The 27,855-nt window shown below is 38.4% G+C and overlaps 1 protein-coding gene across 5 annotated transcripts in view; it reads left to right on the top strand.

Annotated features, from left to right (window-relative positions):
* Positions 1-27,855, top strand: part of gripap1 (GRIP1 associated protein 1) — a 71,003-nt gene that overhangs the window by 16,056 nt on the left and 27,092 nt on the right. For 2 of the 5 annotated variants that reach the window (XM_041798869.1, XM_041798868.1), the window contains exons 9-22: positions 2,299-2,465; positions 4,453-4,500; positions 6,312-6,343; positions 6,553-6,600; positions 6,729-6,828; positions 6,956-7,033; positions 9,226-9,318; positions 11,602-11,736; positions 13,636-13,731; positions 13,817-13,927; positions 14,079-14,180; positions 14,375-14,488; positions 15,475-15,552; positions 26,940-27,035. In XM_041798869.1, the coding sequence (XP_041654803.1) occupies positions 2,299-2,465; positions 4,453-4,500; positions 6,312-6,343; positions 6,553-6,600; positions 6,729-6,828; positions 6,956-7,033; positions 9,226-9,318; positions 11,602-11,736; positions 13,636-13,731; positions 13,817-13,927; positions 14,079-14,180; positions 14,375-14,488; positions 15,475-15,552; positions 26,940-27,035 (1,298 nt within the window). The remainder of the gene's footprint in view (positions 1-2,298; positions 2,466-4,452; positions 4,501-6,311; positions 6,344-6,552; positions 6,601-6,728; positions 6,829-6,955; positions 7,034-9,225; positions 9,319-11,601; positions 11,737-13,635; positions 13,732-13,816; positions 13,928-14,078; positions 14,181-14,374; positions 14,489-15,474; positions 15,553-26,939; positions 27,036-27,855) is intronic. The other 3 variants (XM_041798871.1, XM_041798872.1, XM_041798870.1) reach the window with 2 other exon arrangements.

Raw genomic sequence — 27,855 nt, 5'->3', positions numbered from 1 at the left:
TTTCACTGCTGAAGAGACTTTTGAGTTAAAACCTTTTAGATTATTTCTCCACAGTAAGTTTTATTCTGCTTTATTAACTCACTCTCCTGGCTCTTTATGAAGCTTGTTAACATAAATTCTCAAATACTGGCTGTTTTTTAACATTTTAGACAAAAACAAAAACCCACTCCCTTGATTATTTTCAGTTATTTTTTTTAAATCCCTGTTATGATGATGAATGAACTGTGGCCTCTATTTGAGAATGAGCGGTGAACCTGCAGCCTGGCTTTATCAGAGCGTAGAGCAGCTAGCTGGCTCAGGGCAGACACACACTACAGGCTGACCCCATGATGAGGAATGAAACTCTAAGCTGGAGATTCAGAGGGTTTTCACTAAGGTTAGGCCTCATAAATGTGGAGTTTTCTGACAGAACTGCAAAGTCAAACCTCACTGCTAACGCATTAATTATGAATATTTTTTTTTACTTTTCCTCAAATGTTTCTGTGCTCTTTAGAATCAAAATATAATATATAAAGTCATATTTTCTGCCTGTTTATAGATACAGAGGTGATGCAGTGTTGGACTTACATTCACTGATCACTGGAAAGTTTGGGTGTGATATCTCATAGAAATACAATGGCGCAGTTCCCACCAACTCTCTTTTTAAAATCTGATGATGCTTGGCTGTTAAAGCTCGCGTTTGTGAGTTATATGCTTTTTGAAATGAGTCAATAAAGGGCCAATTTTTCTCAAAAGTACTGCATAATGGATAGGTGTCCCTGTGTGTTCATGTATCTAAGCTGGCATCACTAATGTTGTTTATTTGGAGCAATGAGAGATGTGTTAAAGCAGTGTTACTCAACATGTGGCTCTAAAGGCACATGTGGCTCTTTTGTGATGGTTTGTGGATCTTTTTATGTCTCAATTTAATGTTATTCCCCCAGAAAACCATAAAAAAGGGGAACTTTGACCTCAGAAATCATCCATTGCAAGTCAGATTAATTAGTTTATTTCTGACTTTAATTGCAACCAACTTTTTCTTTTCTTTCTATATAATTTCATTACTCATATTTGAAATGTTTGCCCCTTTTTCCCATATTGTTGCCACTTTTAACCATTTTTTACTGCTTTAAGCCAAGTTTTACCAGTTCTTGTTGCCACTTTTATCCCGTTTTTACCCTTTTTCACCAGTTTTTTCCTGATTTTTTGCAGTTTTTCCCCTTTTTGCCATGTATCACCCTGCTTAAATGCCACTTTCCTTTTCATTTTTTCCACTCTTTGCTACTTTTTCACCAATTGTCCCACCTTTTTGCTGCTTTTTGTCTGTTATAGTCACTTTTTACCCTTTTTTTGCAATTTTTTTCTGCCTTTTGACCGTTTTTGCCACCTGTAACTTATTTATTTTAAATTTTTGCCCATTTTTGCCCTTTTTTTACCACTTAGATTGCAGCTCTTGCAAAGGTATTTTTCAACGATTTGGCTCTTTGGTTGATCAGGGTTGAGTAACACTGCATTAAAGCCTCAGTTTGTGTTTTGTATCGTAGACTTTTGTCTTTTTGATTATTCAACAGTTTAAAAAATAAAGGTTATAAAGATTTTTAGTTTTTTATACAGACAGAATGAGCAAATAGATTAAAAAAGGACAAACAAAACAACAACAAAAAGGCTTGAATAATAAGACATGTAACTACATTTCATCACTAGCACAGTTTTGTATATCTCAAGAAGAGAAAGGTAAGCAGTAAACTATAAAATTTTAACTGTCAAGGTGATCCAAAAATGGCTGCCAGGTATTCAAAAATTTCTTGAGGCTGCCCGTCATGCTATCCTGTATTTTCTCCATGTGTAGTGCAGCAGTGAGGTCAGTAAGCCAGGTCGTAAACTAGGGCACAGTGTAGGAAAATGATTTTTTCTGTTACTTCAACGATGCAGTGCTGAATGACTTTAGGCCTATCTTATTTGTTAGACTCCCCATGATGGACTCAGTTTGAATTTAAGACTAAAAAGTTTGTTAAATGAGGAGAAAAATTGTTATTTAAATGAGAAACTGTTCGTTATATTAAGTGATAAATGAATGGAGTGTATAAAGATTGGATTGCATCTTCTCTGCAGAGTTCAGATTACCGTGCCATCATTGAACGCCCCACAGTAAATGATGACCTTTGACTTTGCAGCTGAGCCAGAAAACTTCAGGCTCGATTTGTTCAAACTCCTGCAGCTTTAGAAACAAACACACAGAGTTTTTGTCGAGTTACGGCTGGTGCAGTGTGTGTCTGGCCTAACAGACTGCCCCCCTGCTGTGTGCGGCGCCCCCTTTAGGCCTGTCAGAGAAGAGCGTAGAGAAGATTGTAGGTAAGCAGGCAGCGCTAGGCTGGTCGGCTGCTCTCTGTCCAATAACTCACTGCTTTGGACCAGAGCTGGAGATGGCACTGAACACCGAGCAGGAGGAGAAGAGGCTGCTGAGGGAGCAGGTGCACAACCTCGAGGTACCTGAACACACCACACACACACACACACACATCTAGTTCGGTTTCTACCTCCAGCTTTCACTTTTGATTTGTGTCTCAAACTTAAATAGAAAATGAAAGCCAGCTTTTTTCTTGTGCACCATTCACACCAAGAGTAGTTCAGAATGCTTTAAAGAGTTAAAAACAAAGCTTTTCTAACATATAGAGCATTAGAGATAGGCATGGAGCAAAAATAAGACACTGAAATGTTAAAAAATGAAATTAGCTTGACCATAAAACATTTAGTATAATGTTATTACATGACTCAAATACATTTGCAACAGTTCCTAGTCATTTTGATATGAAAGATTTTGTGTTATAACTTAAACTGTAAACAAGGACGCCTCTTGATGTTTAAAGCATTCTTTAGACCAGCGGTTATCAACTGGTGGGTCAGGGCCCAAATGTGGGTCGCAGAGCCCTTTTTAGTGGGTCATGAATGTGTGCCTAGAAAATAAACTGCACCAAAAAGTAATGTAAACTCTTTGAAAACATGCTAATTCTGTCCTCTGTCTTTGATTGGTCCCGTGTTTTGTACTGTTTGGGGTATAAAACTGTTTCTGATTGGTCAAAAAATATTATAAATTTGTGTCGCAGTTTCTAATTGAGGAGTTGATGTTGGGTCCTGAGGCTCAATCAGTTGAGAACAACGGCTTTAGACTTTTTTTTTTTTTTTTTTTTTTTAAATAAGACACACTTAGAAGTGGATATCCACTTTGTGATGCAAAAATGACATTTTGCTTTAATTGTGCAAGTTTGGAGTAGGAGTCATGACATTTAGAACGGTTTAGAGAAGAGGTTATTTGTAGAAAGTCAGAAGCTTTGGGACAACTTGGGCTCACACTTTTATCATGTTCAAAATTAATGTAAAATTTGGCTAACTGTCCCTTTACCTAAGAGACTGCTCTCTTTCTCATGCTGAGTGATCGATCATTTCCAACCATTTGTTCAGTTTGTTGAATGTTTGTCAGAAGTTTTTGATTCTTATGGGTGCCCAGAATGTTCATCCTCTCTGCCTTCACTAAATCTTTAGTTCCATTCAAACACACGTGACCGTGACATGCAGAGTTCCCCACACACCTCACTTAATGCAGCAAAGGATTCAGCTGCTGTTTTCTTCAATTTCACCTAAAATTTACTGTTGATGTGATGCTCACCTTCTAAGCGAATCATTATCTGACGCCTTAGTGAAAACACCTGCTCTACAATCAACAACAAACTGCCATTAAACAGCTTGATTCTTCAGTCTTAGTTTAGTTGTTGCACTTCATGTCATTATCATAATGAATGAAAACAGTAAAGAGTCTCACATTATTCTCATAAAGTGCCTAGCTAAGATAAAATAGCAAATCTGACAGAAGCTTACTGCGTTTCATTTATTTTGAGTAACAGTATTTTTCACTAGATTGTATGGAGGACCAAACCTGCCAAAATTAAAAAATTAATAATGAAATAAAAGTAAAAATAAAAACAAAAACAAAAAAATAATATTTCATTCTGCATTTCATGCTGACAGTGTCTGCCACATGACAAAAAAATGTGAGAGCAGAGCACTTTTATTTATTTATTGGTATTTAATTCAATTTATATATTTATTATTGTATTTATTTCCACTTTTATTTATTTATTTGTAATTTTTGAGTCTTATTTTTGTATTTATTTATACTTTTATTTTTTATTTATGTATGTATTTTTCTATTTTTGTATTTTTTTCCATTTATATTTATTTTTGTATTTAATTATGATTTTTTTTATTTTTACTTTTTTATTTTTTTTATTTATGTATTTATTTTTCTGTTTTTGTATTTATTTCCATTTATATTTATTTTTGTATTTAATTAATGATTTTTTAATTTTTACATTTATTTATTTATTTATTATGGCAGGTTTGGTCCTCCATAAGATTGCAGCATGTGTTTGTCTGTTTTTGTTTCGAATCTGAAATATCTCTTTTTTTCTCCTAAAGACGTCCAAACAGGCAGAAATCACCAAACTGCAGGAAGAGATCACAAAGGTAAGTGTGTTTGCATAACAAGTCAGACTGAACTACCACAATACTTTTATCTATAGCCAGCTTTTCTGCAGATCCTTAAATGGTCTTAAAAAGTCTTAGGTTTAATTTTTTTTATAAATTTAGGGACATTAAAAGTCTTAAAAATTTTATTTTTTAACTTTGAGAGGTCTAAAATTTGAGGAGACACTTTTACTCTAGATGTTTCTTCATACAGTCTTTGTTTTCTATCTGCACTACTTAATTTTAACCATTCCTTTTTGAGTACATGCTAGGGCTGAATGGTTTGAGAAAATAATCTAATTGCAATTTTTTTCTCCCAATATTGCAATTGCGATTTAATATGCGATTATTTTTAGGTTCCTCATCTTATTTATTATTCGGCAAACATAAGCAGTAAATAGTTCTATATTATAACCAACACATTATTAGATAGATTAAATGAGGGATGAAAGATTTGGAAAAATACCTAATTTGGCTTTTGACTCATAGAGCAATAATAATAATAATAATATCTTTATTTATATAGCACTTTTAAAAACAGTTGTTTACAAATTGCTTTACATACAGCAAGAGCAAAAACTCAGGGAAAAATAAACATCAGCAATCAGAGCAGAATAGGGGTTCTGTAAAATCAAAGAGAAGAACATAATGTGGACATAAACAAGGAAAAATAACAAAAATGAAAATGACAGAAGTAGATCTTGAATGAGAGTTACAGTAGAAGATTGTAAAATCTAAAATATAATGACGTCAGTGAAAAGCAATGAATCCTATGATAATATTCCAAAAGATATGGTAGGATGTGGGAGGAGGAGAGAGTTAAATACATCTAGTCAAACAAACAACCAAACAAATACATGAAGATAATGAAGATAATGACGCCATCACATCAGTGGGGATAAAACAAAGATAAGATCAATCAATCAATCAATCAATCAATCCTTTATTGATTCAAGACAGAAATGTAGCAGAGATGAGAACAGATAAGTAAAATGTAGGTAGGTAAACACAAGATAAAGAAGAAAATGAACATGAGCTAAGAAAGAAGAGTATAAAACTATAAAAAGAATAAGAAGAATAGTGTAAATAAAAGAGAAGTAATGAAATAGATAAATAGTTAGAGGGGACATCACATAAAAGCAAGCTTATAAAAGTGAGTTTTAAGGAGTGGTTTAAAATATGTCACCGAATCTGCCAGCCTTATCTCCTTATTAATTTGATGTTGATTGCTAAACTTAAGGGATAATAATTTTTTTCATGTTATTCTCATTTTGATTTAAAGAAATCATATACACAAACAGGAAAAATAGGATTTTAGCAAACTATTCTGAATAAAAGACACTTGTATGTTTGCATAATGTGCAGAGCATGAAATCTCTACTGCAAAAAAATGGTATTTTGACACATTTCAAGTTAAAAAAATATTGCATTGTCTGCGATTTGAAATTGCAGCAGGCCATATTGCGATTTAATCTAATTTGGGATTAATTGCCCAGCCCTAGAACACACTTGTAGAGTATGTTATGATAAATATCACTATTGCTTCAGATGACATTACATTAACATGGAATTAAGCCTGGTAATTCAGCTCTGTCTGCTAGACTGAGGACTCTCACATTACTTTAATTCTTGACCATTTGCCTCACAAAATACAGTTTTTATTTTTCTTTCAAAAGTCTTAAATTTGATTCTTTTAAAGTGTGTAGGAACCCTGTACAACCAAGTCTATTTATGCTTTTAAAACAACATCCACAACACAAAAACCCTCATCAGAAATCAGCTTTAATCCTGTTTTTCTGTCTCCTTTTCAGCTGTCTGACAAGTTAAAGAAGAAACAGGAGAGGTGAGAAATCAACACTGCTCTAACTGATGTAAACAGAGCTATCTGTGAGCTGATGTTGCAGTTCCTCTCCAGCAGGGGGTGACAAGTTAACATTAAGAAGTACTGCAGCAGGGAAACGGGATGCTTTACTCTATGTGCTGATGTCTGGTTGTTTCAGTTTCACACAAAACAAGCAAAAGCAAATTTAAAAGTTTGTTTTTGTCCTGCAGCTTTCAGCGTCTGCAGGGAGAGAAGGAGGCTCTATACAACGACAGCAGGTCAGAACGGCATGCCAGTTAGTTAAGGCTGCCAAATATGTTGATATTTTTGATACAGTTTGGTTTGATGAGTCTGCGTAATATTGGTGATATATTGGTTAAGATGTTTATGTCATGTTTATTTTCAGGACAAAGATTGATGAGATCAACCAAAGAAAAGAGGAGGAACTGAAAGCTTTGAACCTCCGCATCCAAAAACTGCAGTCAGACCACATGGCAGCCAATCAGGTAAGGCTTCACTGATGCACAGTTTATTTTCTGTGCAAAGATGTGCAAATCTTAATTTTATTCCTCATGTTTTTGCCTTCCCACGCTGTCTCTCTGAGCGTCCATCTGTGTTTGTGTTTTGGTCTAGGCGACGGCAGAGCTGAGAGAGCAGCTGCAGAGCAAAGAGAGAGAACATGAGCTGGCGCTGCACAACCTGAAAGACCAGGTAACCCACAGATGCTTCATCAGGGAACAGCACATACAAGCACAAAGAGAGGAAATGTTTGGGAGTGTCTGGAAAAACAGAGAGGAGGACAGCTTTAATGAAAGGCATGCAACCTGGCATTTTATAGCAAGAGCCTGTAAGCCTTGACTCGCAGCAGAACTGCAGATTTACACATGCATTCACAAAGGTTTGGTGAAGTAATGATAATGTAACACTTACGTGTCATAAGGGCCTTTTTTAGGATTCTTATGTACATGCAGAAATGAGTGTAAACATCCAAAAATTGCACGTATAGGTTGTGAGGCATGGCCAAATCTAGCTGCACACAGGCTGGTCACTCTAGGGGGAGGGGTCAGCAGAAAAAGGCACAATTATCTTACCATTAAAATGTGAATTGGTCTGAATCTGAATTATTTTCATCCCAGTTCTACTGGTTGATCAATATCTGAATAAATACACATTAATTTGCATGCATCTCTTTCCTTTAGTGCAGCAGCAGTGTTGTTTTTTAATTGTAGCAACATTTAGGTCAGTGGCTCCCAACCTTTTAACCTTGCCCCCCCCCAATTTATATTTAATTAAAGCTAAGACCCTCCCACAACCTACCTGGAAAAAAGTGAAATATCAATTTTTTTAAGTGTTTCATTGATAAAACCCTTTGAGTTGAGTTGACCCATAGTAAACAGACAAAGCTTTGCGCCCCCCTAGGGGGTCTCAGACCAGTGCTTTAGTTCTCCATCATCACTTTTCAATGTTTTAACCTCCTGAAACCTGAGCTTTTCTTTGGGATGCAATTTTTGTTTCACCCTCTTATTTGGATAAGTAGGACCAGATAAGTTAAAACATCTGCTTTGCATTGACCAGGAATTTCCTTGAAAATTTCCATATAAATTCCCTAAAATTTCAAAGAAATGACAAAAAAAATTGGCAAGATTCTTAAACATATTTTTAAAATGTCCCATAAAAAGCACCTCAAAATTTCCCCCAAATTTTCATGAGAATACTATAAAATTGCAGAGCAGATTCCCTGAAACATCCAAATAGCAAATTCACCATTATAAGAAAATTACTTAAACTTTGATGGACATTTCAGACATATCTCAAAAATCCTACTATCAGAAATTACTACTATGTTTTGGGAAAGCCAAAATGTAATATCCTCATATGTGTATGCAAGGCCTTAGGAGGTTAAACTGAAAGCCGCAGACAGCTGCTGATTGTTCCTTTTTTGTATAGAAGAAGCGTCAAATGACATGCTAAATGCTCCCTTTTCTGTGAGCACGCTCATAGCCTGAAGCAGAAAGAGCTAACAGAGAACGTTCACAACCAGTCTGATGATACCTGATATCTCTGACTGGAGCTTTAAGCTTCACCAAGCCTGCGTATTCAAACAAAGACTGGGCTCCATCATAGTAACCCCCTCTGGTGGAAAAATACCTTGCACATTTATTCTGCAAGATATGTGTTGGAGGGCATTGTATACAATAAAAACAGATTCTAAGAAGACTTACGCAAACTGTCTAATCTGCTAAAAAAGTATTTATTTGCATTGCCTTGGCACTAGACCGTCAAGGAAACAGTCCTTTGTCTGATGAAGGTTTCAGGTCTCACTGTATGTGGGGTTTTTTAGATTTTTGTTGGACTCCCCTCTTTTGTCATGTATTTTTAAATGAAGCTGAAGGGGGAGGAAGTGGGAGGAGGGAGGACTGAGATGGGGGAGGAGGGGAGGAGGTGAGTCTTTGTGGGACAACTGGAGGATCTTTAGCACCGTTCTGTCACTTTTCTGTAAATGTGTCTGCTAAAGTGATCCAGTCAAGAAAATAAGTTGAACTGACCAGTCACGATTTTCAAAGACGTATGGAGGAAAAATCAACTCCAGATTCTGATTGGAAATAAATATCCAGTTAGATTTTCTGCATCACTTTGGCAGTGTATAAAGCTTGTTGTTTTTCTGCTGCTGCTCTGTGTGATTCTGACCTGCTTTCATCCTCTCCTTCTCTACTTTATTCCTCTTCTGTTTTGTCTCTCTGTTTTTCCTCTTTCTTGTTTGGTCTCTACTTGTATCGCTCTTTCTTTGTTCTCCTTATTCTTTACTTATGTATAACTCTTGCCGGTCTTCTTTGCTGGTTTCTCTCTCTCTTATTTTGGGTTCTTTCCGTCTTGTTCTTTGCCTGTGGTGCGCGGTACTGCAGGTAGCCAGTCAGAGCGCAGTCAGTCAGGAACAGGTGGACAACATCCTACAGGAGAACGATGCTCTGAGGACAAACCTAGCTGCTCTAGAACAGGTAATAAACAAGGAGAACATCATTTAGAGTTTTAACCCCAAAACAACACTTTAATGACCCTCTAGAACTTGCTCTTTACCTGGAGAATACTACGTAGAACCCTAACACCATGTCATCCCTACAGCTGTCTCTGTCTCTTTTAACTTTGTAATGCTAGGATATAATACATTCACCATTAATGCCAAAAAATACAGTTATGTGAATTTCAGGCTGTTACCCAGCCCTGCTCTTAACACATGTCACAGCACAGGAAAACCTATTTTACTACTATAATTGGCGGCGTGTCTGTCAGTCTGTCTTGATTTGCACGCCACATTGTTGCTCCAAACCCTCGATACCTCTCATGAGAAAAAAAAAAACATAAATATGTACAGATTTCTATAAAATCCTTAAATGTTGTGCTGAGTCGTCATTCAGGGACTTCTGCTTTGTTCCATTTACCTCAGAAGTCTGATGTTGGAGCTGGGAATGACATCACACCTGCTGAATGTGTTCAGTTTGCTATAGGCTCGTCTAAATAATCATTAGAACCATCGGGTCTTTACTGACTTTGGTAAGGAGCGGAGAACCAGACCCAGAGATGGCCCAAGTATCTTCTAGTGTGTCTCCCACTTTAGGACTAAGCTACCTGGTTTTACTCCATGATCAGGCAGAAGGTCAGGGCAGAATCCCAACATACCATCATCACTAAGGACTAACCGGCTGGTCTGATCAGGACTGCATCATCTTCATTCTAAACCCCAAACATTGTTCAAGGAAGTAACCATGGAAAAGCTAACTCATCAATAGTTTCAATTCTTCTCTTCTTCTACTTCATCTTTCTTCTTCGTTGGTAGTTTGGCAGCTTATTGCTGGCAGCACTGCTGCAACCTCAGAGGCGTGTTAAGTTGACTGCATTTAGAAATGACAAATAAATCAAGTTATGCCTTTTAAAGATGGTATACTTCACCCGTCTGACTCCAGCGAGGGTTGAATGTGGTATAAAATTAGCCACAGGGAGCCGTCCCAAAATCTTGATTGCAGGAAAAACCCCCCGGTGTGCAGTATTGATCTTATTCAAAACATGAATACCTAAAAATCTAAGTGAACTCTTGACTCAGTTTTGAACCTTTCCTACAGGAGAGCAATGCTCTGGCCACTAATCTGTGCATTCTTGAACAGGTAAATTACATGTTAGATTAAGGACTTAGGTCCCCTTAGATCCTTACTAATGTAGTCTAGAACCCTTAATCTTGTTCTGGATTATTTCACAACGAAGAATCAACCCCAGTACGCCCTTCTCCTCCCACTAATCCCTACATTCAGCACATTTACGTCCACTGGTAGGACGTCCTGATTGTTGTAGAATGGGAGGGGCAGGGCAACATGGACCAGAGGCACACTTCATGCTGAGAGTGTTTGGATCTCCCAGAATGCCTTGCAGATCATCTGCAAGATTTGAAGATTACAACAACAGTCTAATATCACAGTTTAATGTTGTTTCAATGCATTATGGAAATTTTGATTTTGAACAAGCGTTTAAAAATTTTTGTGGAATTTTGGTAGATAAATCAGGGACTTGAGGGGTCGTCTAATTTCAAAGAAGAATTCACCACTGCTTTAACTCTGTTTAAATGGGACCATCAGGGCGCTGGAAACTGTGGGGTAAAAGTTAGAAATGGGACTGAGCCTAAGTATGAAATCATGGGATATTAGAACGTCACAGCATTTATTATTATTGTGAAAAAGTTTCTGACAATTCAAAGGCATGGAAGCAGAGCAGCAGCCGTCATGACAGTCTGATGTTAAACTGGAGATTAACGCTTGAAGATGCCCTCTTGTTGTTTCATCATTACTGTGGCAGCTAGTGGAGAAGCAGGTCACAGGATCCATTTGTTTTGCCCACATTCAGGCTGCGCAAGATCTGCAGATCAGTCATGTAGTCAAATAATTGAGTCATCAATCAGTTACCTGGCTAAAGTAAAGAATGTGAACTTGTTGATTCTGGTTTCTGGAACTTAGAGTGACCATTTTAACTTTTATAGACCAAATAATTGTCAATTAAAGCCCTTCTGTCTTCCATCATCTCCATCCTGTCTTCTGTAGTGTTGCACAGTCATCTCTGTCTTGTGTTCTTCTCTGTCTGATGTCTTCATCTCCTAACGTCCACGTCTCAGTCCTTCTCTTTCGTGTTTTTACTCATCAGACTCCATACTGACTATCTCTAGTCGTCTCCATCATCTAACCCTAAAGCGATGTTTCTTCAGTTACTCTGAATATAATTAAAGCCTTGTCCATATTCAGATCCAGACGGTGAAGACTCAGGAGATGAATCTGCTGCGTGAACAGCAGGAGGCGCTGACGTCCGAGCTGCAGCAGAGAAGAGCCGAACAGGAGAGTCTGTTAGCTCAGAGGGACGACCTCAACTCCCAGCTGCAGGTAAAAACACTCACAGTGGGGATTTGTCGTTCTGTTTTATGCTGTTTTCCTGTTATTTTGTAGAATCAGGGTCTACCCTTTTTTTGGATGAATCTTTGTGTGCAAACGTCAGCCCCATTCTTAGACAAAAAAAGAGCCTTTAAAGCAACGCCACCTCTAGGACTAGGTAGTATCTATTTCTTAATACTGTTAAAACTCCCCAAATTTTCCAGCTGTATATGGTATTACCGCCAGATTGATTGATATCTTTATTTTCATCATGTAAATGACAACTAAAACAGTAAAAACAGATAAAACATCTTCTATCTATACTTAGGCATCTGGGTTTATATAAGCAGAAAGGAGAAGGAAGAAGTATAAAGTTATCCTACCTCTTTAATTTCTACTTAAATTTGATCAAAACTCCTAACTTAAATCCTAACATTGTTTCAATTTGACTGTAAATTTTGAGACTTGTACAGTAAATATGCCGTCTATTACTCATACAGAAAATATACAATAAGTGTTTTTACATTTAAACGTGTGCCTACTGTACACACAGAAACTGCAATATTTTAATCCACATAACAAACAAGCACCCTGTCATATTTATATATTAAGGTACCTCTTGACTTGTTTAAAAATCACGTACCTGTAATAGAAGAAGCAGGTGGACCAAGCACTTGCCGGCATGCGCATGCAAGCAGAGCACGCGCCTCTGCAGGCGTTTCATTCAATCCTTTAACAAAATGCTTTAAAAAAAAAAGGCAGTGAAGACGTTTTTCACAGAGGTGCTGGAAGTGATTTATAGCTGCAGCACTGTTTTACACTTCACTGGTAAACTGAAGCCCCATCCACACGGAGACAAATTCAGGAGTATACGCAAAAGTTTTTGTTGTATCAGTGTTTCATCCACACAGAAACGGCATTTTAGGAGGCCGTGAATGCTCCTTTTTGAAACCGGGTCCCAGAGTAACAAATCTGTAAACGACCACCGTTTTGTCTACGTGTGGACAGCCAACCGCATCTGACAGAAACAACTATGTCACACATAGCGTAGCCACTTAAGCTGCATGCACATGTCAAACCAGACAATCCTTCCTCGTTTAGAGGTAATAAGACATAGTAATCCAAAACTATTATCAGACAGGATCTAGAGATGTTAAAAATGTTCTGTGTGATTTTAAACAGGTAATGATCGGCCATCAATACTATTTATTTTGCATTCCACTTAAAGGTGAGCTCTGCCCAGCTGCAAGGAAAGCTTCTAAAACGTTACACAATGCTTTTTGTTGTTTCTGCTGCAGCACATGTGGTCATTAACATTAAACCTCAGATAATTTCCCCTCCAATGATTACCCCCAGAAAGAAGAATTAAAGTGTTTTTAAACTCATTCTGTCGTTCATCACATTGCAGCCGGTGGTGCACGATTAGCAGTTTGACTGTAGGAGACTAGGGGGCGGGACAGTTGTGTCGTAGTGTGTGCCATGCCGTTACTCGCCAGAATGTATGCCTGGGTCCTTTTCATTCCTGCTCCATCATCACCTGACATCATTAGCAGGAGTTCTGTCATCACTGACAGTGGAGCTGCTGCTACAAACAGAGTGAAGGCATTTATTATAAGCATACACTCATCACACACCGTCTTTATGACTGTAATTAAAGCAACCCCCCCCCCCAAAAAAAAAATAAAAAATAGAATAAATCCTGGGCTATAGGCCATATGTACGAGTACCCACTTTAGGTTTCATGCTCCATTGTCACTTTTACCTCACATCTTAGTTTCCTCACTGAAGGGAACATCAGACAAAGAATAAGAGAAATTTATTGTAACTAGTGGAACTAAGATGTTGTTGACATGCAGTGTTTAGATCTTGTTCCTGTCCCTCTCTTTCTTTCATCCTCCGTTGTTTCTCCAGGAGTCCAGTTTTGCAAACAGGAAGTTGTTGGAGCAGCTAACAGAAGAAGGACAGGAGAAAGAGAAGCTGCTGAGAGAGCTGGACGAGGCCAAGAAGGTATACACAGGAAAACACACCAAGCTTTTAATGTTTTAAGATACCGATGATCACTTTTTAACCATTTGACTGTGTTTGTGAGCAGACAGCAGAGAAGAGGAAGGCCATGCTGGACGACATGGCCATCCAGCTGAACCAGGAGAAGTCTGACCACAAGGAGGCGCTGTCAGACCTCAAACTGCAGCACGAGAAGGAGGTGAGACAAACTCTGACAGCAGGATTTCATTTTCTCTTTATATATTTACCCCTCTTTAGTTGCTTTAGCATCTAACGCCTCTGTTTTTCTATTTTTGGTTGTTGAAGTTTTTGAATTTGATTGGGTTTTTTTTTTTTTTTTACCCTTACAGGTTCTTGGAGTGAGGGCTCGGTATGAGAAGGAGCTCCGAGGTCTCCATGAAGACAAGAATCGGTCAGAGGAGGAGATCCGACAGCAGCTCAGAGATGAAAAGGTAAAAGTGAGGAGAGAGGATGAAAGAGCTGAGAAAAGCAGTAAAAAAGAGGGAAAGAACCTGAAGAGTTCAGAAATATTTAACAGTAACCCATTCTGTAAGGATTCTGTGTTTGGAGAAACTAAACATGCAGATACTCTAGTGAGAATCCTCTTCTCCAATAATTTGGTGGTTCTTTTGGTTTTTGTTCTCAGGCTCGTACGAAGGAGTTGGAGGGTCTCCAGCAGCGGGTGGAGGAGCTGCAGGCTCAGGTTTTATCCATGGAGGGAACCAAAGGATGGTTCGAGAGAAGACTCAAAGAGGCTGAGGTCAGTCTAAAGCAGCGTTACTCAACTCTGCTCAACCAAAGAGGCAAACTGTTGAACAATACCTTTGCAAGAGCCACAATCTAAGTGGTGAAAATTGGCAAAAATGGGTTAAAGGGGCAATAAAAATAAGTTTAAGGGGGAAAAATGGAAAAAAAAGCAGCAAAAAGAGTGAAAAGGGGCATAGTAGGCATAAAATGCCAAAAACTGGGTGAAAAGTGACAAAAATGTGTAGGAAAGTGGCAAAAAAGGGCAGAAAGTGGCAAAATCTGAGTGAGAAGTGACACAAAAATGAGTTACAGGTGACAAAAATGGTTAAAAAATGGCAAAAACATGACAAAAAAGTAGTTAAATTGGACTAAAATGGGACAAAAGGGAGCAAAAGGTGGGAGAATGAGCAAAGAAACCAAAGAGTGGCAAAAAAAAAACAGGAAAAAACAGGATAAAAGAGTCCAAGACTAGGGAAAAGGGGCAACATAGGCGCCAAAAGTTGGCTTAAAGCAGTAAAATTTGTGGATAATGGCTCTTATCGTGGTTCACTTGAGGGATTTCTGGGTTCCACAGGTCTGGCATTAATCAGGCCTGGGTGTGATTAGGGAAACTGAGCTGAGCTCTCCAAAAATGTGTTTAATCCAAATTAATTCATGGTTTAACAAAAGGAGGCAATGGCTTTCTCATAGGGCCAAGTAGGTTTGAATGGCTTTTTTCCTTCATTTAGGCCAAAACAAATGAACTGTGTGAAAACACCTTAAAAATGATGTCTAAAGCTTGTCAGAGAAAAAAAACAAGTAAAAGCAGACAAATTTTGCTCCATCAGCAGTTATGTTGCAGACATTTCCCTGCTGCAGGATGAACACGTGTACTGAAACACTTGTAAAACTTTCTGCCATTGTTAGTCATTTTTCTAAAAATAAAAAGTGTCCAGTCCTTAAAGTACAAGAACTTGTGTATATGTATTTTTGTTTGAGTGTCCATCGATCTCTCTGCAGGAGAACATCGAGAAAAAATCTCTGGAACATCAGGAGGAGTTTGAGCGCCTGCAGAAGGAACAGACTCTTCAGCTGGAGGTACTCACACAGACACGTGGTTTTAGAGAGAAACGTGTTTGAGAATCAGCTCAGTCAATATAAATACACCAGTGTGGGAGTTTGTTTATACATGCAGCCGGTGTAGGTGTGTTTATTGTGTGTTTTGGTGTGTGTGGAGTTCGTATCGGGGTCCAGCTCTAATTGAATGTGTGTTTCTAATTAAAGCATAGTCGTCTCCATGGTAACGCAGACAGGTTAAAGCGTGCTAACAGCAGATCAGAGCGGAGGAGGTGCGTTAGAGCGTGTTGGTTGGCTGTCAGTTCTGCAGCCATGATTGATCCGTGTTGTGGCTCTTCTTCTTCGACCACATGAGTCATTGGCAGCGTTCGCTCCGAGCCGCAGCAGAGAAGAGGAAAGGTTTGTTTACCTTCACACACCGGGCTGGAGGAGTGAGGAGGACTTTACAAGAGCAGAAACCATGAACAAATACACCAAAAACTTTCTGTCTCTGTGAAGACTATTTCTGCCTTTTCTCGAGTCAGAATTCCTCCACTACTTTAACTTTTTAGAGGAGTATTTTATACAATATTTGAAGTACTTTTACTGCAGTGGGATGTGAAGATTTTCTCCTCTGCTTCTTCTTTTAGACGGAGTACTTCAGCAGAATACTAAGATGACTTTCACTGCAGTGAAAGAGAGAAAATGCATCTTTTTAGAGCATAATTATTGCATTATATTATTTCTTCAGTAAAGAATTGAAATAACTTGAATTGCATGAGCTTGTCAGGTGACTTTCATATAGGATGCAGTGTGCATTGCTCACCATGGGGGTCAGGCTCAGAGCAGAGAAATAGCGGGCATGTGCAAGTAGCATCTACACCAGTGATCATCAACTGGTGGCCCAAGGGCAACATGAGGCCCACCACAGATTTTCATTCAGCCCCCAGAAGTATAGTAAATTCAGAAAACGTGAGGAGAAAAAATCTGTTGTTGTATTAAGCCTCTGAGACCAGCATTGTCGTATAGGACAAGAAGAGACTTGTGTTATTTAAAGTTGAATAACTTTTGAATCATAAGTCTTAGCCACTTGCTTGTTTTGTCCTCTGAAAGCCCTCTTTTGTGCCATTCTAATGATGATATCCATGCCTTTGTAGCTCTTACAGAATGTTTTCTAGCGAGCATGGAACTTGGCTAACTTTCCGAGGTCTTTATAGATTAAATCCACACCAGTAACTCATATATCGGATGTCTTTTTATCCATTTATAAACCTTTTTTTTAATCTTTCGGCCATCTAACAGGTTAGCCTGCTGCCATATTGTCTGTTTGTATCCCAGAATGCATTGTGACTGGGCTGTGACAACCAACAGCAAGCTGAAACTGAAGAAGAGAGCCTGAATGACTCATAATAGGGAGAAAGAGACACAGAGAGGCCGTGACGTGTCCCTCAGAGTCCCTGCAGGCAGGAACTGCTTTGAATAATGACTCAAATTCTCAAAAATGGGAGGGTTTTTTAAAAAAGATCAGTGAATATTTTGTAGGGCTGGGCAATTACTCGAAAATTATATTAAATCGCAATATGGCCTGCTGCAATTTTCAAATCGCAGAAGGTGCAATATTTCTTTAACCTGGAATTTGTGTTAAAATAGCAGTTCACAACTTTTTTGCAGCAGAGATATTGTGCATTCCATATCATGCAATCATCCATGGGCAGTTCTTTTAGAATAGTCTACAAAAATGCTTCTTTTTGTACGTTTTTCTTATTAAATATGACAATGGCATAAAAATTGTAACTCCCTTCAGTGCATCAATTCCTATTCCGTTTGCAATACGAGTCAAAATTATCACAATTCGATATTTTTCAGAATTGTTCAGCTCTAGTTTTACCCAAGATTGTGTTGGCTATAATTTAGAATGATTTATTTTTTGTATTTGTTTGTAAATAATATAATGTTAAGAACCTAAGAAATAATCACATTTCAAATTGCAATTGCAACACTGGGGAAAAAAATTGCATTTGGATTATTTTCCCAAATCATTCAGCCATAATATTTTGAAGACTGTCACATAATCTTATTTTTTTCTGCTTTTTGGTCTCAAAGAAATGGGAGAACAAGTTTATCATACCTTAGTCATAAATATTTACTTTGTGTAATAATACACATCTTGTTGAGGTTTAATTTCTGTTTAGTTTTTCTTTTGTCTTTATAGTCCTCTAACTTTTTAACGATTCCAGTGACAATACTGCAGCACACGTATTCTTAAAATCCTAAAAATAAACCATGTTTAGAGCTTTACTGTGGACCACAGGGTTGATGATATACAAGCTTTTTAAGACAAAAAGTCCGGGAGAGACTCAGTGATTAGAAAAATAACTGAGGCCTTAAAGGGTTTAAACAGCCCTGAAAACAATTGAGATTGGAACAGTTTTACCTGGAATGACTCAGTGTTTTATATGTATTACATTAATCTACCTAGGCCTGGGCGATATGGCCTAAAAATCATATCACAGTATTTTTCTTGCCTTTGACGATAATGGTATTATATCACGGTATTACAAAATTAAAAAGATATAATGCTTTTTAATCCAAATTCAAGTGTTATTAACCTCCTTCTCCCCTTAAAACAAACCTTTGACAGCATACTCAATTTATCTCTAAGTATAGACCCAGAAAACATGTTTTATTTTTTTTTTAAGTCTCTCTAGGTTTACTTCTGTCTAACTGCACTCCAAATTTCACATTTCATCTCTAACCTGATGAGGTGTGTTAAGCTGCTTATGACTTGAACACATCTCCTAGTGAAGGCGTTCACAATAAAAGCGTTTCAGAAAAATAACAGTCATGGACTTTTATTTTGAAGAGCTTGACGGATGTATTATGTTTAGCAATGAGTTGGCTTAGTTTTGGCTGCCTTCCCGGGAATACAGCTAGTTTACAGCAGCTTTTCTGACCTCATTTAACATCGCAGCCTGGATCTTTGACTCACTGTGGACTTGGAAAAGAAAGTCATAAGTTAAAATAGACTTTTAAACGGTTGTTTATGCTGTTGTAAGAGGAAGAGCTGCAGCGCTGGGCTGAGACCAGCCAAAGCAGCACTTAGCTTGTGTTACAGCCCTAGGCAGGCTGACAGAGACAGCTCACTGACTTAGTTGCAGTACAGCCGTCAGACTTTGAGAGGAAAAACATGTGTTTTTACCTGCTAACTCACACTGAGGCAGATATGATGACATCATTAATAAGCGTTATTGCGATTGGTCAGTGGAGTCCAAATCTCTAATGTAGGCCAAATTTTTATCATTTATACCGTCTACCGCATATACCGCGCACCCCTAAATCCACCTATCAGCCATTACTAATCATGATCCTTGATTAAGACGTCCGAATCAGCCTTTCTTAATTAAAGCTGCCATTTTCTGCATCGACTCTCGTCATGGTCTTTGTGAGAGCAGTGTTCATGCATAAGAATCAACACCAAAGCCTGCTTCCTGCATTTTCCACCAATCAAATAAAGAGCATCATTGATTGTCTCCTGGACAACTGTCCTGTCAGCAGTCTTCCTCTTGATTGTGGTTGTGTGAACTGAACCAGAGTGAGAGAATAACAGCTCAGGAAAACTTTGATATCTGGACTTTTCCACAATGTTCTAACATTTTTCAGAGGAAAAATGAGGATTCACAAATATCAGCCAAAAATCTTAAAGCAGCACTATGGAACTTTCACTTTTTTTGTAGTTTTGCAGCGCCAGTGGACAAAAGTGGTAGTGCTTTACCAGAAGGAACACTCAATTACCCATGAGCACCAGCGTGTACTGCCGTAAAGATCCTGATCTCCCGGTCGCGTGCATTTGTTTTGGAAGCGAATGAAAGAAGACGGGACTTACTTTCAAAACTACTCTTCTGTCATTAGCAGCTGTTTGCAGGATGGATAGTGTAGAGGTAATGTATTTTTTTTGGGCCAAATGACGATGTTGAAAATCACTAAGTTCAACTTGGTTTTATTACCATGAAGTCGCCCCCGGCCCCTGTCCTGTTTCAGCAAAATAGTGAATAAACTGATGACGAGATGGCCCTTAGTGATACGAAAAGACACATTACAAACTCAAGAGTACTGTATATAGATGGTAAGCAATCAACATATACTTAAAAGTCCAACAATAACAGGGCTAAATTAGCATCGGTCAGACATCCCTCCTCGTCTTTCAGCTCACGCCAGCGAGCAAACGCCGGGCCAATGTTTATTCTTGTCCAGGCATTCATCTTGTTACTCTCCCGCTTTCTTATTTTTTTTTTGTCTCCTCTGATAAAACTTTTCTTTTCTTTGGGGTTTTCACTGCTTCCACCATGATAACAACTCTACGTTTAGCTTTCGCCTCGACTTCCGTCTTTTCAACGAATCAGGAAGGAGGGGGAAGTGACGTATGCCGTAAAGCACTCAAAGCAGTAGAAATTTGTAGTTTTTTAGTGTGGAAGGGTTCCTACCATCCACCTCGAAGTTACATTGTGCCAGTGAAGGCGATACAGACCCCCCCAGACCATGACAGAGGTGTCATTCAACCTGTTGTAAGGTGATGTACCATCACAATGACTCTAGGAATATTATATTAAGGGGGAAAAACTACATAGTGCTGCTTTAAATTCTATGCTGGACAGCAGCAAGTTTGGTAACAAACTGAGAAAACCAACAGGAACAAAGTTTTCATGGATTTAGCCTCAGAGTTTTCCTCTGCAGGTGCACAAGATGCATTCATCTTTAAAATGTACAGGACTGCATGGCCCCCAGACCCCCTAGATAGTTTGGAGTCCTGCCATTATAGCTTGATAAATCCTGAAGGAAACTCTGACTTTCATAGAAAAATAACCGGCGCTGTGCTGCAGATGGTTATGTAAAAAAATCTCCTCTTTCTAAGGCTTCATGACATATTTTTCCAGCACCTAAATCCCAGTCTGCTTGAGTAAAAACAGTTACATCTCTTTCCAGCTACTTAAAGGCTCTGTTTTCTCCGCGGGGTCGATGGGGTATTTCAGGTTCTGGTTCTGATTCTGAAATACATGAAAAGAGCGTCTGAAATTACATAAGCAGTGTATCTCTTTACAGGAGCACATGGCGGATCGATGTGTGTATCAGCTGTCTGTAAACATGCAGCTTCTGTCACAGGTTATATCACCTGGATGATGAGGCAGGAGCTCAGTTACACACCGTGGCGGCGGCAGATAACGTAACACAAACAGAGCGTTAGCGGAGGAGGTACGGCGCCGAGCGTCGACTTGTAGCTGATTCACCTGCAGCACGTGCTTAGGCTGTGTCTGCAAACAGGAAGTAGAAGGCAGTAGGGTTGTTGGGATACATCAGTACTTATCAATACTCTGGGCTTTAGACTGTACAATATTTGTTATTTTTATATTGATGGTATCAAAAAGTACCAAAATAATTAAAGAAAAAACAGATAAGAAGTCAGATTTTCAACTTAGAGATGAGCAAAATATTGAGTTTTTAATGTTGGACAATATAATTTATATGGATATAGTTTTATGTTTATTAGATTTGATTTAAATTTTCAGCCCTAATGTTCAGTGAAAACATAGTTTACAGGAAGAATCATAACAGTCATTTGCTTACTAACCACAAGATAATCTACAAAATATTTAGTCTAAATAGGGCATTGTCATTGTTTTTTTTTTTTTTTTTTTTTTTTTTTTTAATTTAGGAGCCTTTTTATAAGAAAAAATCTAATCATATTGAAACCACAGCAACAGAAACAGCCAATACTGGCTGGGAGAAGACCCCTAGGAAGACCTAGAATGGTACTGGAGGCGTTATAGATCCTGTCTGGTCTGGGAACACCTCAGGATCCACCAGCAAGAGTCGGAAAGTGTCGCTGGGGAGAGGGATGTCTGGGTGGACTTCGTTAACTTGCCACCACTGCAACCCAGCCCTAGATAAGCAGAAGAAGATGGATGGATGGATGGATGGATGGATGGATGGGTTGTTAACCACCAAAATATAACGAAAACAAAGCGCTCCATACTAGGGATGCACATGATTAGCCAACTAAATCTCAATATCAAATTAGCCAGCGTGATATTTACGAGTCGGTTAAACTAATCATGTGTCAGGCCTGAAATCTCAGTCATATTGCTCATTTAAGACTGTAATGAAGCCTCCTGCCACTAGTGGCTGCTGCAGCTTCAGTTAATGCTGCTGCCTTCCTGCCAGAACTTCCTCCATGGCACTTCACCAGATGCAAACACTAGAAACTTAGCTTTGGTTTGATAGGGTTATAATCGTGTACAACTACTCACCAAAGTGGCCAGTAACAGAATTAATAACGACATTGATCTGCAAAGAGGAACAAGGGCTAGCTTTAGCCACACTCTACTCACAGCCACCTCACATCATTCTAACTGACACAATAGTTCTGTGATAGATTTGACTCTTTTCAGAGGATTTTTTCCACTTTAGTCAGTTAAACACGATTTAAATGCATATTTAGCCAAATAGGGCAATAGTGGCCCCATCTTTGCACCACACCATAATCAAGATGATCTAACCTTTATTCAGCCGTCAACCTGCCAATTGTTATTTCTTTGCAATAAAGCATATCACGCATATGCTTGGTACCGCCTTTCAGCTACACTTATAAAGATCTGATTTTTGGTCTATATTTCCCAGCCCTATAAGACAGTAAGGTTGTCATAATGTTTAGCACTTATGATACTAAGGGCTTTAAATCATTGGTTCCCAATTGGGACGCCCCAGGGGGGCCACCAAAGATCTTAGGGCAGTGATCATCAACTGGCGGCCCAGGGGCCATATCAGGCCCCCCAAAGCTTCCTGTCCAGCCCCTGAAAGATCATTAAATTCAGAAAAGGAGGAAAATAAGTTGTTGTGGTGTTAAGATTATCCTTTGGCTTTAAATGTTTGCAACTTTTAAATCCATTCCATAATCAATTAATATTGAAATAGTTTTAGAATGACTTAAAATTCAATCTGTTTTTACTGAAATGTACTTTTCAGTCATACTTATAATATATTTTTAAAAAAGGGGTAAGGTTGGCAAAAGTGTTACAAAAATAACAGGTGAGAAATGGTAAAATGGGCACAAAAATGGCACAAAGGGACAAAAATTGGGGAAAAAAGTGATGAAAACAGGAAAAAAAGGGGAAAAACTAACAAAAATGGGTTAAAAGAGTCAAAAAATGGTGCAACATTACAATGAAAAGTGGTTAAAAAGTGGCAAAAATTGATAAAAGTGGGTGAAAAATACAGAAAAAGGGGGTTAAGAGGGATAAAATCTTGCAAAAATTGTTGAAAGAGGAAAAGAGTGGCAAAAAATAGTTCAAAGAATTCATGACAAGGAGTTAAAAAGTGGGAAATGTAAGAAAAGTGGCAAAAATGGATAAAAGACTGGCACAAAGATAAAACATGCAGGAAAAGTGGTTTAAAATGGGGTAAAGAATTGAAAAAAAAAATGAGTTATGGAGGCAAAAAGTATCAAAATGGTTTAAAAGTGGCAAAAATAGCAGAAATAGCCTGGCAGAGTTGCAAAAAGGGGTTAAAAAGTTGCTGAATGGGTGAAAGGTGACAAACATTGATTTGAAAGTTGCAATAATTGTTGAAAAAAATGTAATGAAAAGGTGTTTAAAAGTTGCAAAAATGGATAAAAAAGTGGGTAAAACATGCAGGAAAACTGGTTTAAGAGGGGTTAAAATCTTGGAAAAAAGGGTTAAAAGTTTCAAAAATGGGGGATAGATAAGGATAGATCTCACTGGTAATGACTCAAAATGTCCTGCATTTTGAAAAAAATTAAAATACTACGACAATAATATTTAAGTCAGACCAAAATATTTATTTATTTTTTGTGTATTTGAAAGTCCGGCCCCCAGAGTTTCTGTCAAGAATAAATCTGGCCCTTGTGTAGATTTACTTGATGACCCCTTTCTTAGGGGGTGTATGAGTCTTTGTCTACTCTGAGGATGCCAAAATTAGATCTGCAAATATTGACTAAAACCATAATAAAGCAGTTATTAAGAAGTTTATAAAAAGGTGTTTGATAAGAAAAGCATGCGTAGGCCTTGATTTAGGTTTTTATTAATGAAACCGTTAAATCTGTGTTGATTCTTGATGGCATGGTGTCATTTTTTTCTCCTCTCTTGGGTCCTGGAGGGGCGCTGCTTTTCTTAGGTACATGTAGGAGGGGCTCCAAAGAAAAGTGGTTGGGAAACACTGCTTTAAATGATATAAGAACTGTTACTTTTATAATGATAATACAGAAAAGTACCAAGAAAAACAGATGCAAGTGTTTTGACCCAAAGCTGAGAGAGAGAGAGAGAGGGAGAGGGGGAGAGGGAGAGAGAGGGAGAGAGATAAGGAAATAGACTCTGATGTAAAAAAAAAATCAAATTATGAAAACTCGCTGCACTTATATAGGTTAACTTCCTGTAGTTTATGATATGGATTTATATTTAGAAGAAAGAAAATATATTTAATAGCTTATATTTTAACCACAGAGGAATCCGCTTCACTAGAACTTGTTATCCCCTAAACAATTAACGACAAAAACCCACAAAAAGCACTTTCCCTTCTTATCATTTCTCTGATAACGAACCAATAAAACACCACCTGCTGAGCATCATGGGATATGGCCATGTAACGAGGCCTCTCAGCCAATCAGATTACAGGGCTGACTGTGAAGGACTCTGGAGACGGTGTATGTCTGTGTTATCTGTTGGATAACAGTCTGCCTCTAAGAGCACGACCAGGAAACTTAATAGGAAAAGTTAATTAATGATGGAGGAAGTCTAATTAGCAGCAGGTCGGGGGCTCTGCAGGTACGCCGAGAGTCACAGGTTTTAGTTTCACTCGTCACGTGTTGTTTCCTGTCTGAGCACGCTCAGTGAGGAAGAGATGATCACAACCATCTTCAGATAGCCTAAAGACTCTCAACTCCTTTGTTGCATCAAATATGACCGTGCATTTAAGATTTATAAGACTACAAGTCTGCAGCAGTGATGTTGGCAGTCTTCCTAATTCAGGATTCAGCTTTTATGGATGCGGATCGCACAATTTTAGCCTGAGAAATAATCTCAATTTTCTCACATTTATTCAGTAAAAAACTCTGAATTCTAATCCATAAAATCTCATGGCCCTCCAGGTAAACATTTAACCTATTTAGGTGATAAATTAAAGTGTTACAGTAACCTCTATCATGCATATTTTTGATAGTTAATCTAATCTTAACTGATATTTGGAACTGATTTGCAGTAAACATATTAAATATTAAGTTATTAAAAGATCTTGTGTCTGCTTGAGAAGATGGATTGTTCAGCACATCTCCTTAATTTAGCTTTGTCTTCACTGTATTTCATTCGTTTTTATTGTGCTGTTGACTGCATTCAGACTCCTCAGAAATAACACAGTTAATTCTACCTGAGGATCTCAGTGTGTGTTTTAAGGCAGAGGTGTGTAATGCTGCAGAGCATTAGCAGACTCGGTTGTTTTCCTGCAGAATTACATGTTTTCTTCTCCGTCAGGTGGGCGTCTGCAGCCTGCGGCTGTTCTTAATGTAGATTTTAGTCAAATTAATTAGCAGCAGAAGATTAGAGGGGAATTAAATGACCTTTTTTTCTAAATTAATCCTTCAGTCAGCTGGATTAAGAGTGAGGGGGCAGCTCTGGAGGTGGGTGGTGCAGTATGCTTTTTTTACTGCAGAGAAATGAAAAAGGAAAGTTCCCATCAGGGTTTTTCTTTTGTTTTTACATCTGAAAAGAGTATTCAGAGTAAAAAAGGGTGCGTTATCTCTGCGTAGTACCAGCTCAACTCATCTCTAGTCATCTTTACTGTGATGTTGAGATACTGGTAGTTCTTTTCCACCCAGCCAGTTCCAGGGTTAGAGCTGGATGTCCACTTGTAGCTTCCTGCAGCTTTCTTTGTACTTCATCTGAGAGCCACACAACCTGGAGACAGCCCATCTCTGGACCACTGCTGCTTCGCTTTTACACCCATGTTTGTCTTTCTGTGTACAATATGGGAATCAAAGTCCTCTTATCATTATCGGTATTGCTGTATGACATCCCAGACTCTCCGCATATGTCAGTAATATTTTGTCTAGCTGCTGCTCCGCCTCTGGCACCAAACTTGTCCCCAGCTGTGAGACAAGCCACAAACGTAGGACTAGTGCTGCAAGATTAATCTAATCACAGTGGCAATTGCAATCCTGGTGTCTGACTATGCAATTGCATAATCTTTGAGTTGATAAATACACACTTTAAAACTGTCATCCCTTCATAACCAAACAAGCAGGCTCCTTTTAGTAATTGCAATTGCAAATCGCAGTATTGTCCAGTATGTTTGCACATTATTACAAAATTGTGCAGCACTAGCATAACCAAATGTCCTCCATTCTGTTGTCTAAGACAGTGGTTCTCAACTGGTCTGGCCTCAGGACCCACCAGTCTGTCTAATGACAGATCGCGACCCAAAATTTTCAACCACGCATGTTTAGTTAATTAAAAATGTCACAATTTGGAGCATGATTGGACCAAAACACCTGATATAAGAAAGAAAAGGTACAAAACCAACAAATTTTATACCCCCTTTCCCCATTGTTATGTGTCAATTGTTGCCAATTGTTGTAAAATTATTTCATCGTCATTGAAAAGTAGCCATTTATTGCAAAAAGAGGAGATAGATTAGTTGAAATATTGAGTAAACATTTAAATTGACCAAATTTCACAGTAAAACAGGGTAAAATAAAACATATCGATGCATGTCCAATGAGGACTTAAAGATTTGTGCCACCATTTCTTTTTCAGACCCCTAGACGCGACCAACTGAAAACTGCTCCGTGACCCACTTTTGGGTCCTGACCCACCAGTTGGGAACCACTGGTCCAAGATATTCCATTAATTTTGCACAGCAGTGCATTGCTGGTTTTATTTTGAATGATAAGACACAGCACTGCATAGCCTCATGTGTTTCCTGCTGTATCTTTAGACCCATCACAATAAGCAACGTTCGATCCCCAAAGTTCAGCTTGTTTTTATAGTGTGAGAGCTTTGTGCTGTGCTCAAGCATGGCACATTTTCTTTGCTCTTGCAAGAGGTGAACTTCAGCATAGTAAGGTTGTTCATGCAAGAGCACAAGCCCAGGTGCACGTCAGACTTGAAGTACTATAGATGCAAATCAAAGAGCAGTTTTGCATAATTGAGATATCCAGGAGTGTTAGAGGGGCTGTATCTGACTGAAAACAAAGCCATGTGTGTCATATCACAATGTGATGACGTATGTATAAGAGGTAACGTGCTTGGCCTGGAACAGTGGGAGTGCAGGCCAGCAGAGGACTGAGTAGAAGAGGGGATTTCATGCTTCAGCATGGTATGGGGGGACCTGAGCGGAGTTTGAGTGTGGTTTTTGTGTCTTTCCTGCAGGAGAAGCAGTCAGAGATGGAGGGTTTGAAGCAGCAGCTGGTGGAGGTGGAGAAGCAGAAAGAGGAACACAACGACACTATCGCAAAACTCAAACAGGTAACTGATGAGGGTTAAAGACCACACGGCCACAGCCAATAGGGAAGCTCACACATTATCACATCATACTGCTTTATTTCAGGTTGTCTGTCACAGAAATGTGATTCTGAAGACTGGTTTTATTTCACTGTTTCCTGATTAAAACATGAATGGAAAGACAGTAGATAATGATAATCCAAAGAGAGATTGACATTTTATATTAAAATCATGTTTAATAACCAAACTAGATCAAAACTAATGTTTACATTCAGCAGCTTTATTGCTATTATACATGTCTGATAATTCCAGTGATGATAGAATAAACTAAGATAGATGAAGATGTTTGTATTAAAGCTCCACTGTTATTTTTATGTTACTGTATCATTGATGATGACGGTCCGTTTGCCCATCAGACAGTGGTCTGATGAATTTGACTTTATCCAAAAATGATTTTTTAAAGTGAAACATCAGCAAAATTGAGGCTTACAGTGCTGTAAAAAGTATTTTCCCACTTTATGATGTCTAACTTTTTGCATGATTTTCACACTGAAATATTTCAGATCCTCAAACTAATGTTAATATTAGACAAAGATAACCTGAGTCAGAGCAAAAGTCAAAGTTTTTAAATTTTGATTCATTTATGAAGGGAAAAGGCATCCAACCCTACCTGCAAGTAAGAGTTTGTTAAAGCTTTTAATGAGTTGTTCACATCACCGAGGAGGTTCTCCAGCATGAATCATGAACTCTGACCTTAACTGAGTCAGTGAGGCCTGCAGGGTTTAGATGTTGTTCTGGGTTCTTCTGGGACCTTCTGGATGAGTCGTCCATGTGCTCTTGGGGT

Source organism: Cheilinus undulatus, linkage group 11 (genome assembly GCF_018320785.1).
Source record: "Cheilinus undulatus linkage group 11, ASM1832078v1, whole genome shotgun sequence".
Lineage (NCBI taxonomy): Eukaryota > Metazoa > Chordata > Actinopteri > Labriformes > Labridae > Cheilinus > Cheilinus undulatus.
Note: the sequence above shows the minus strand (reverse complement) of the source record. Positions and strands in the feature narration are given on the sequence as shown.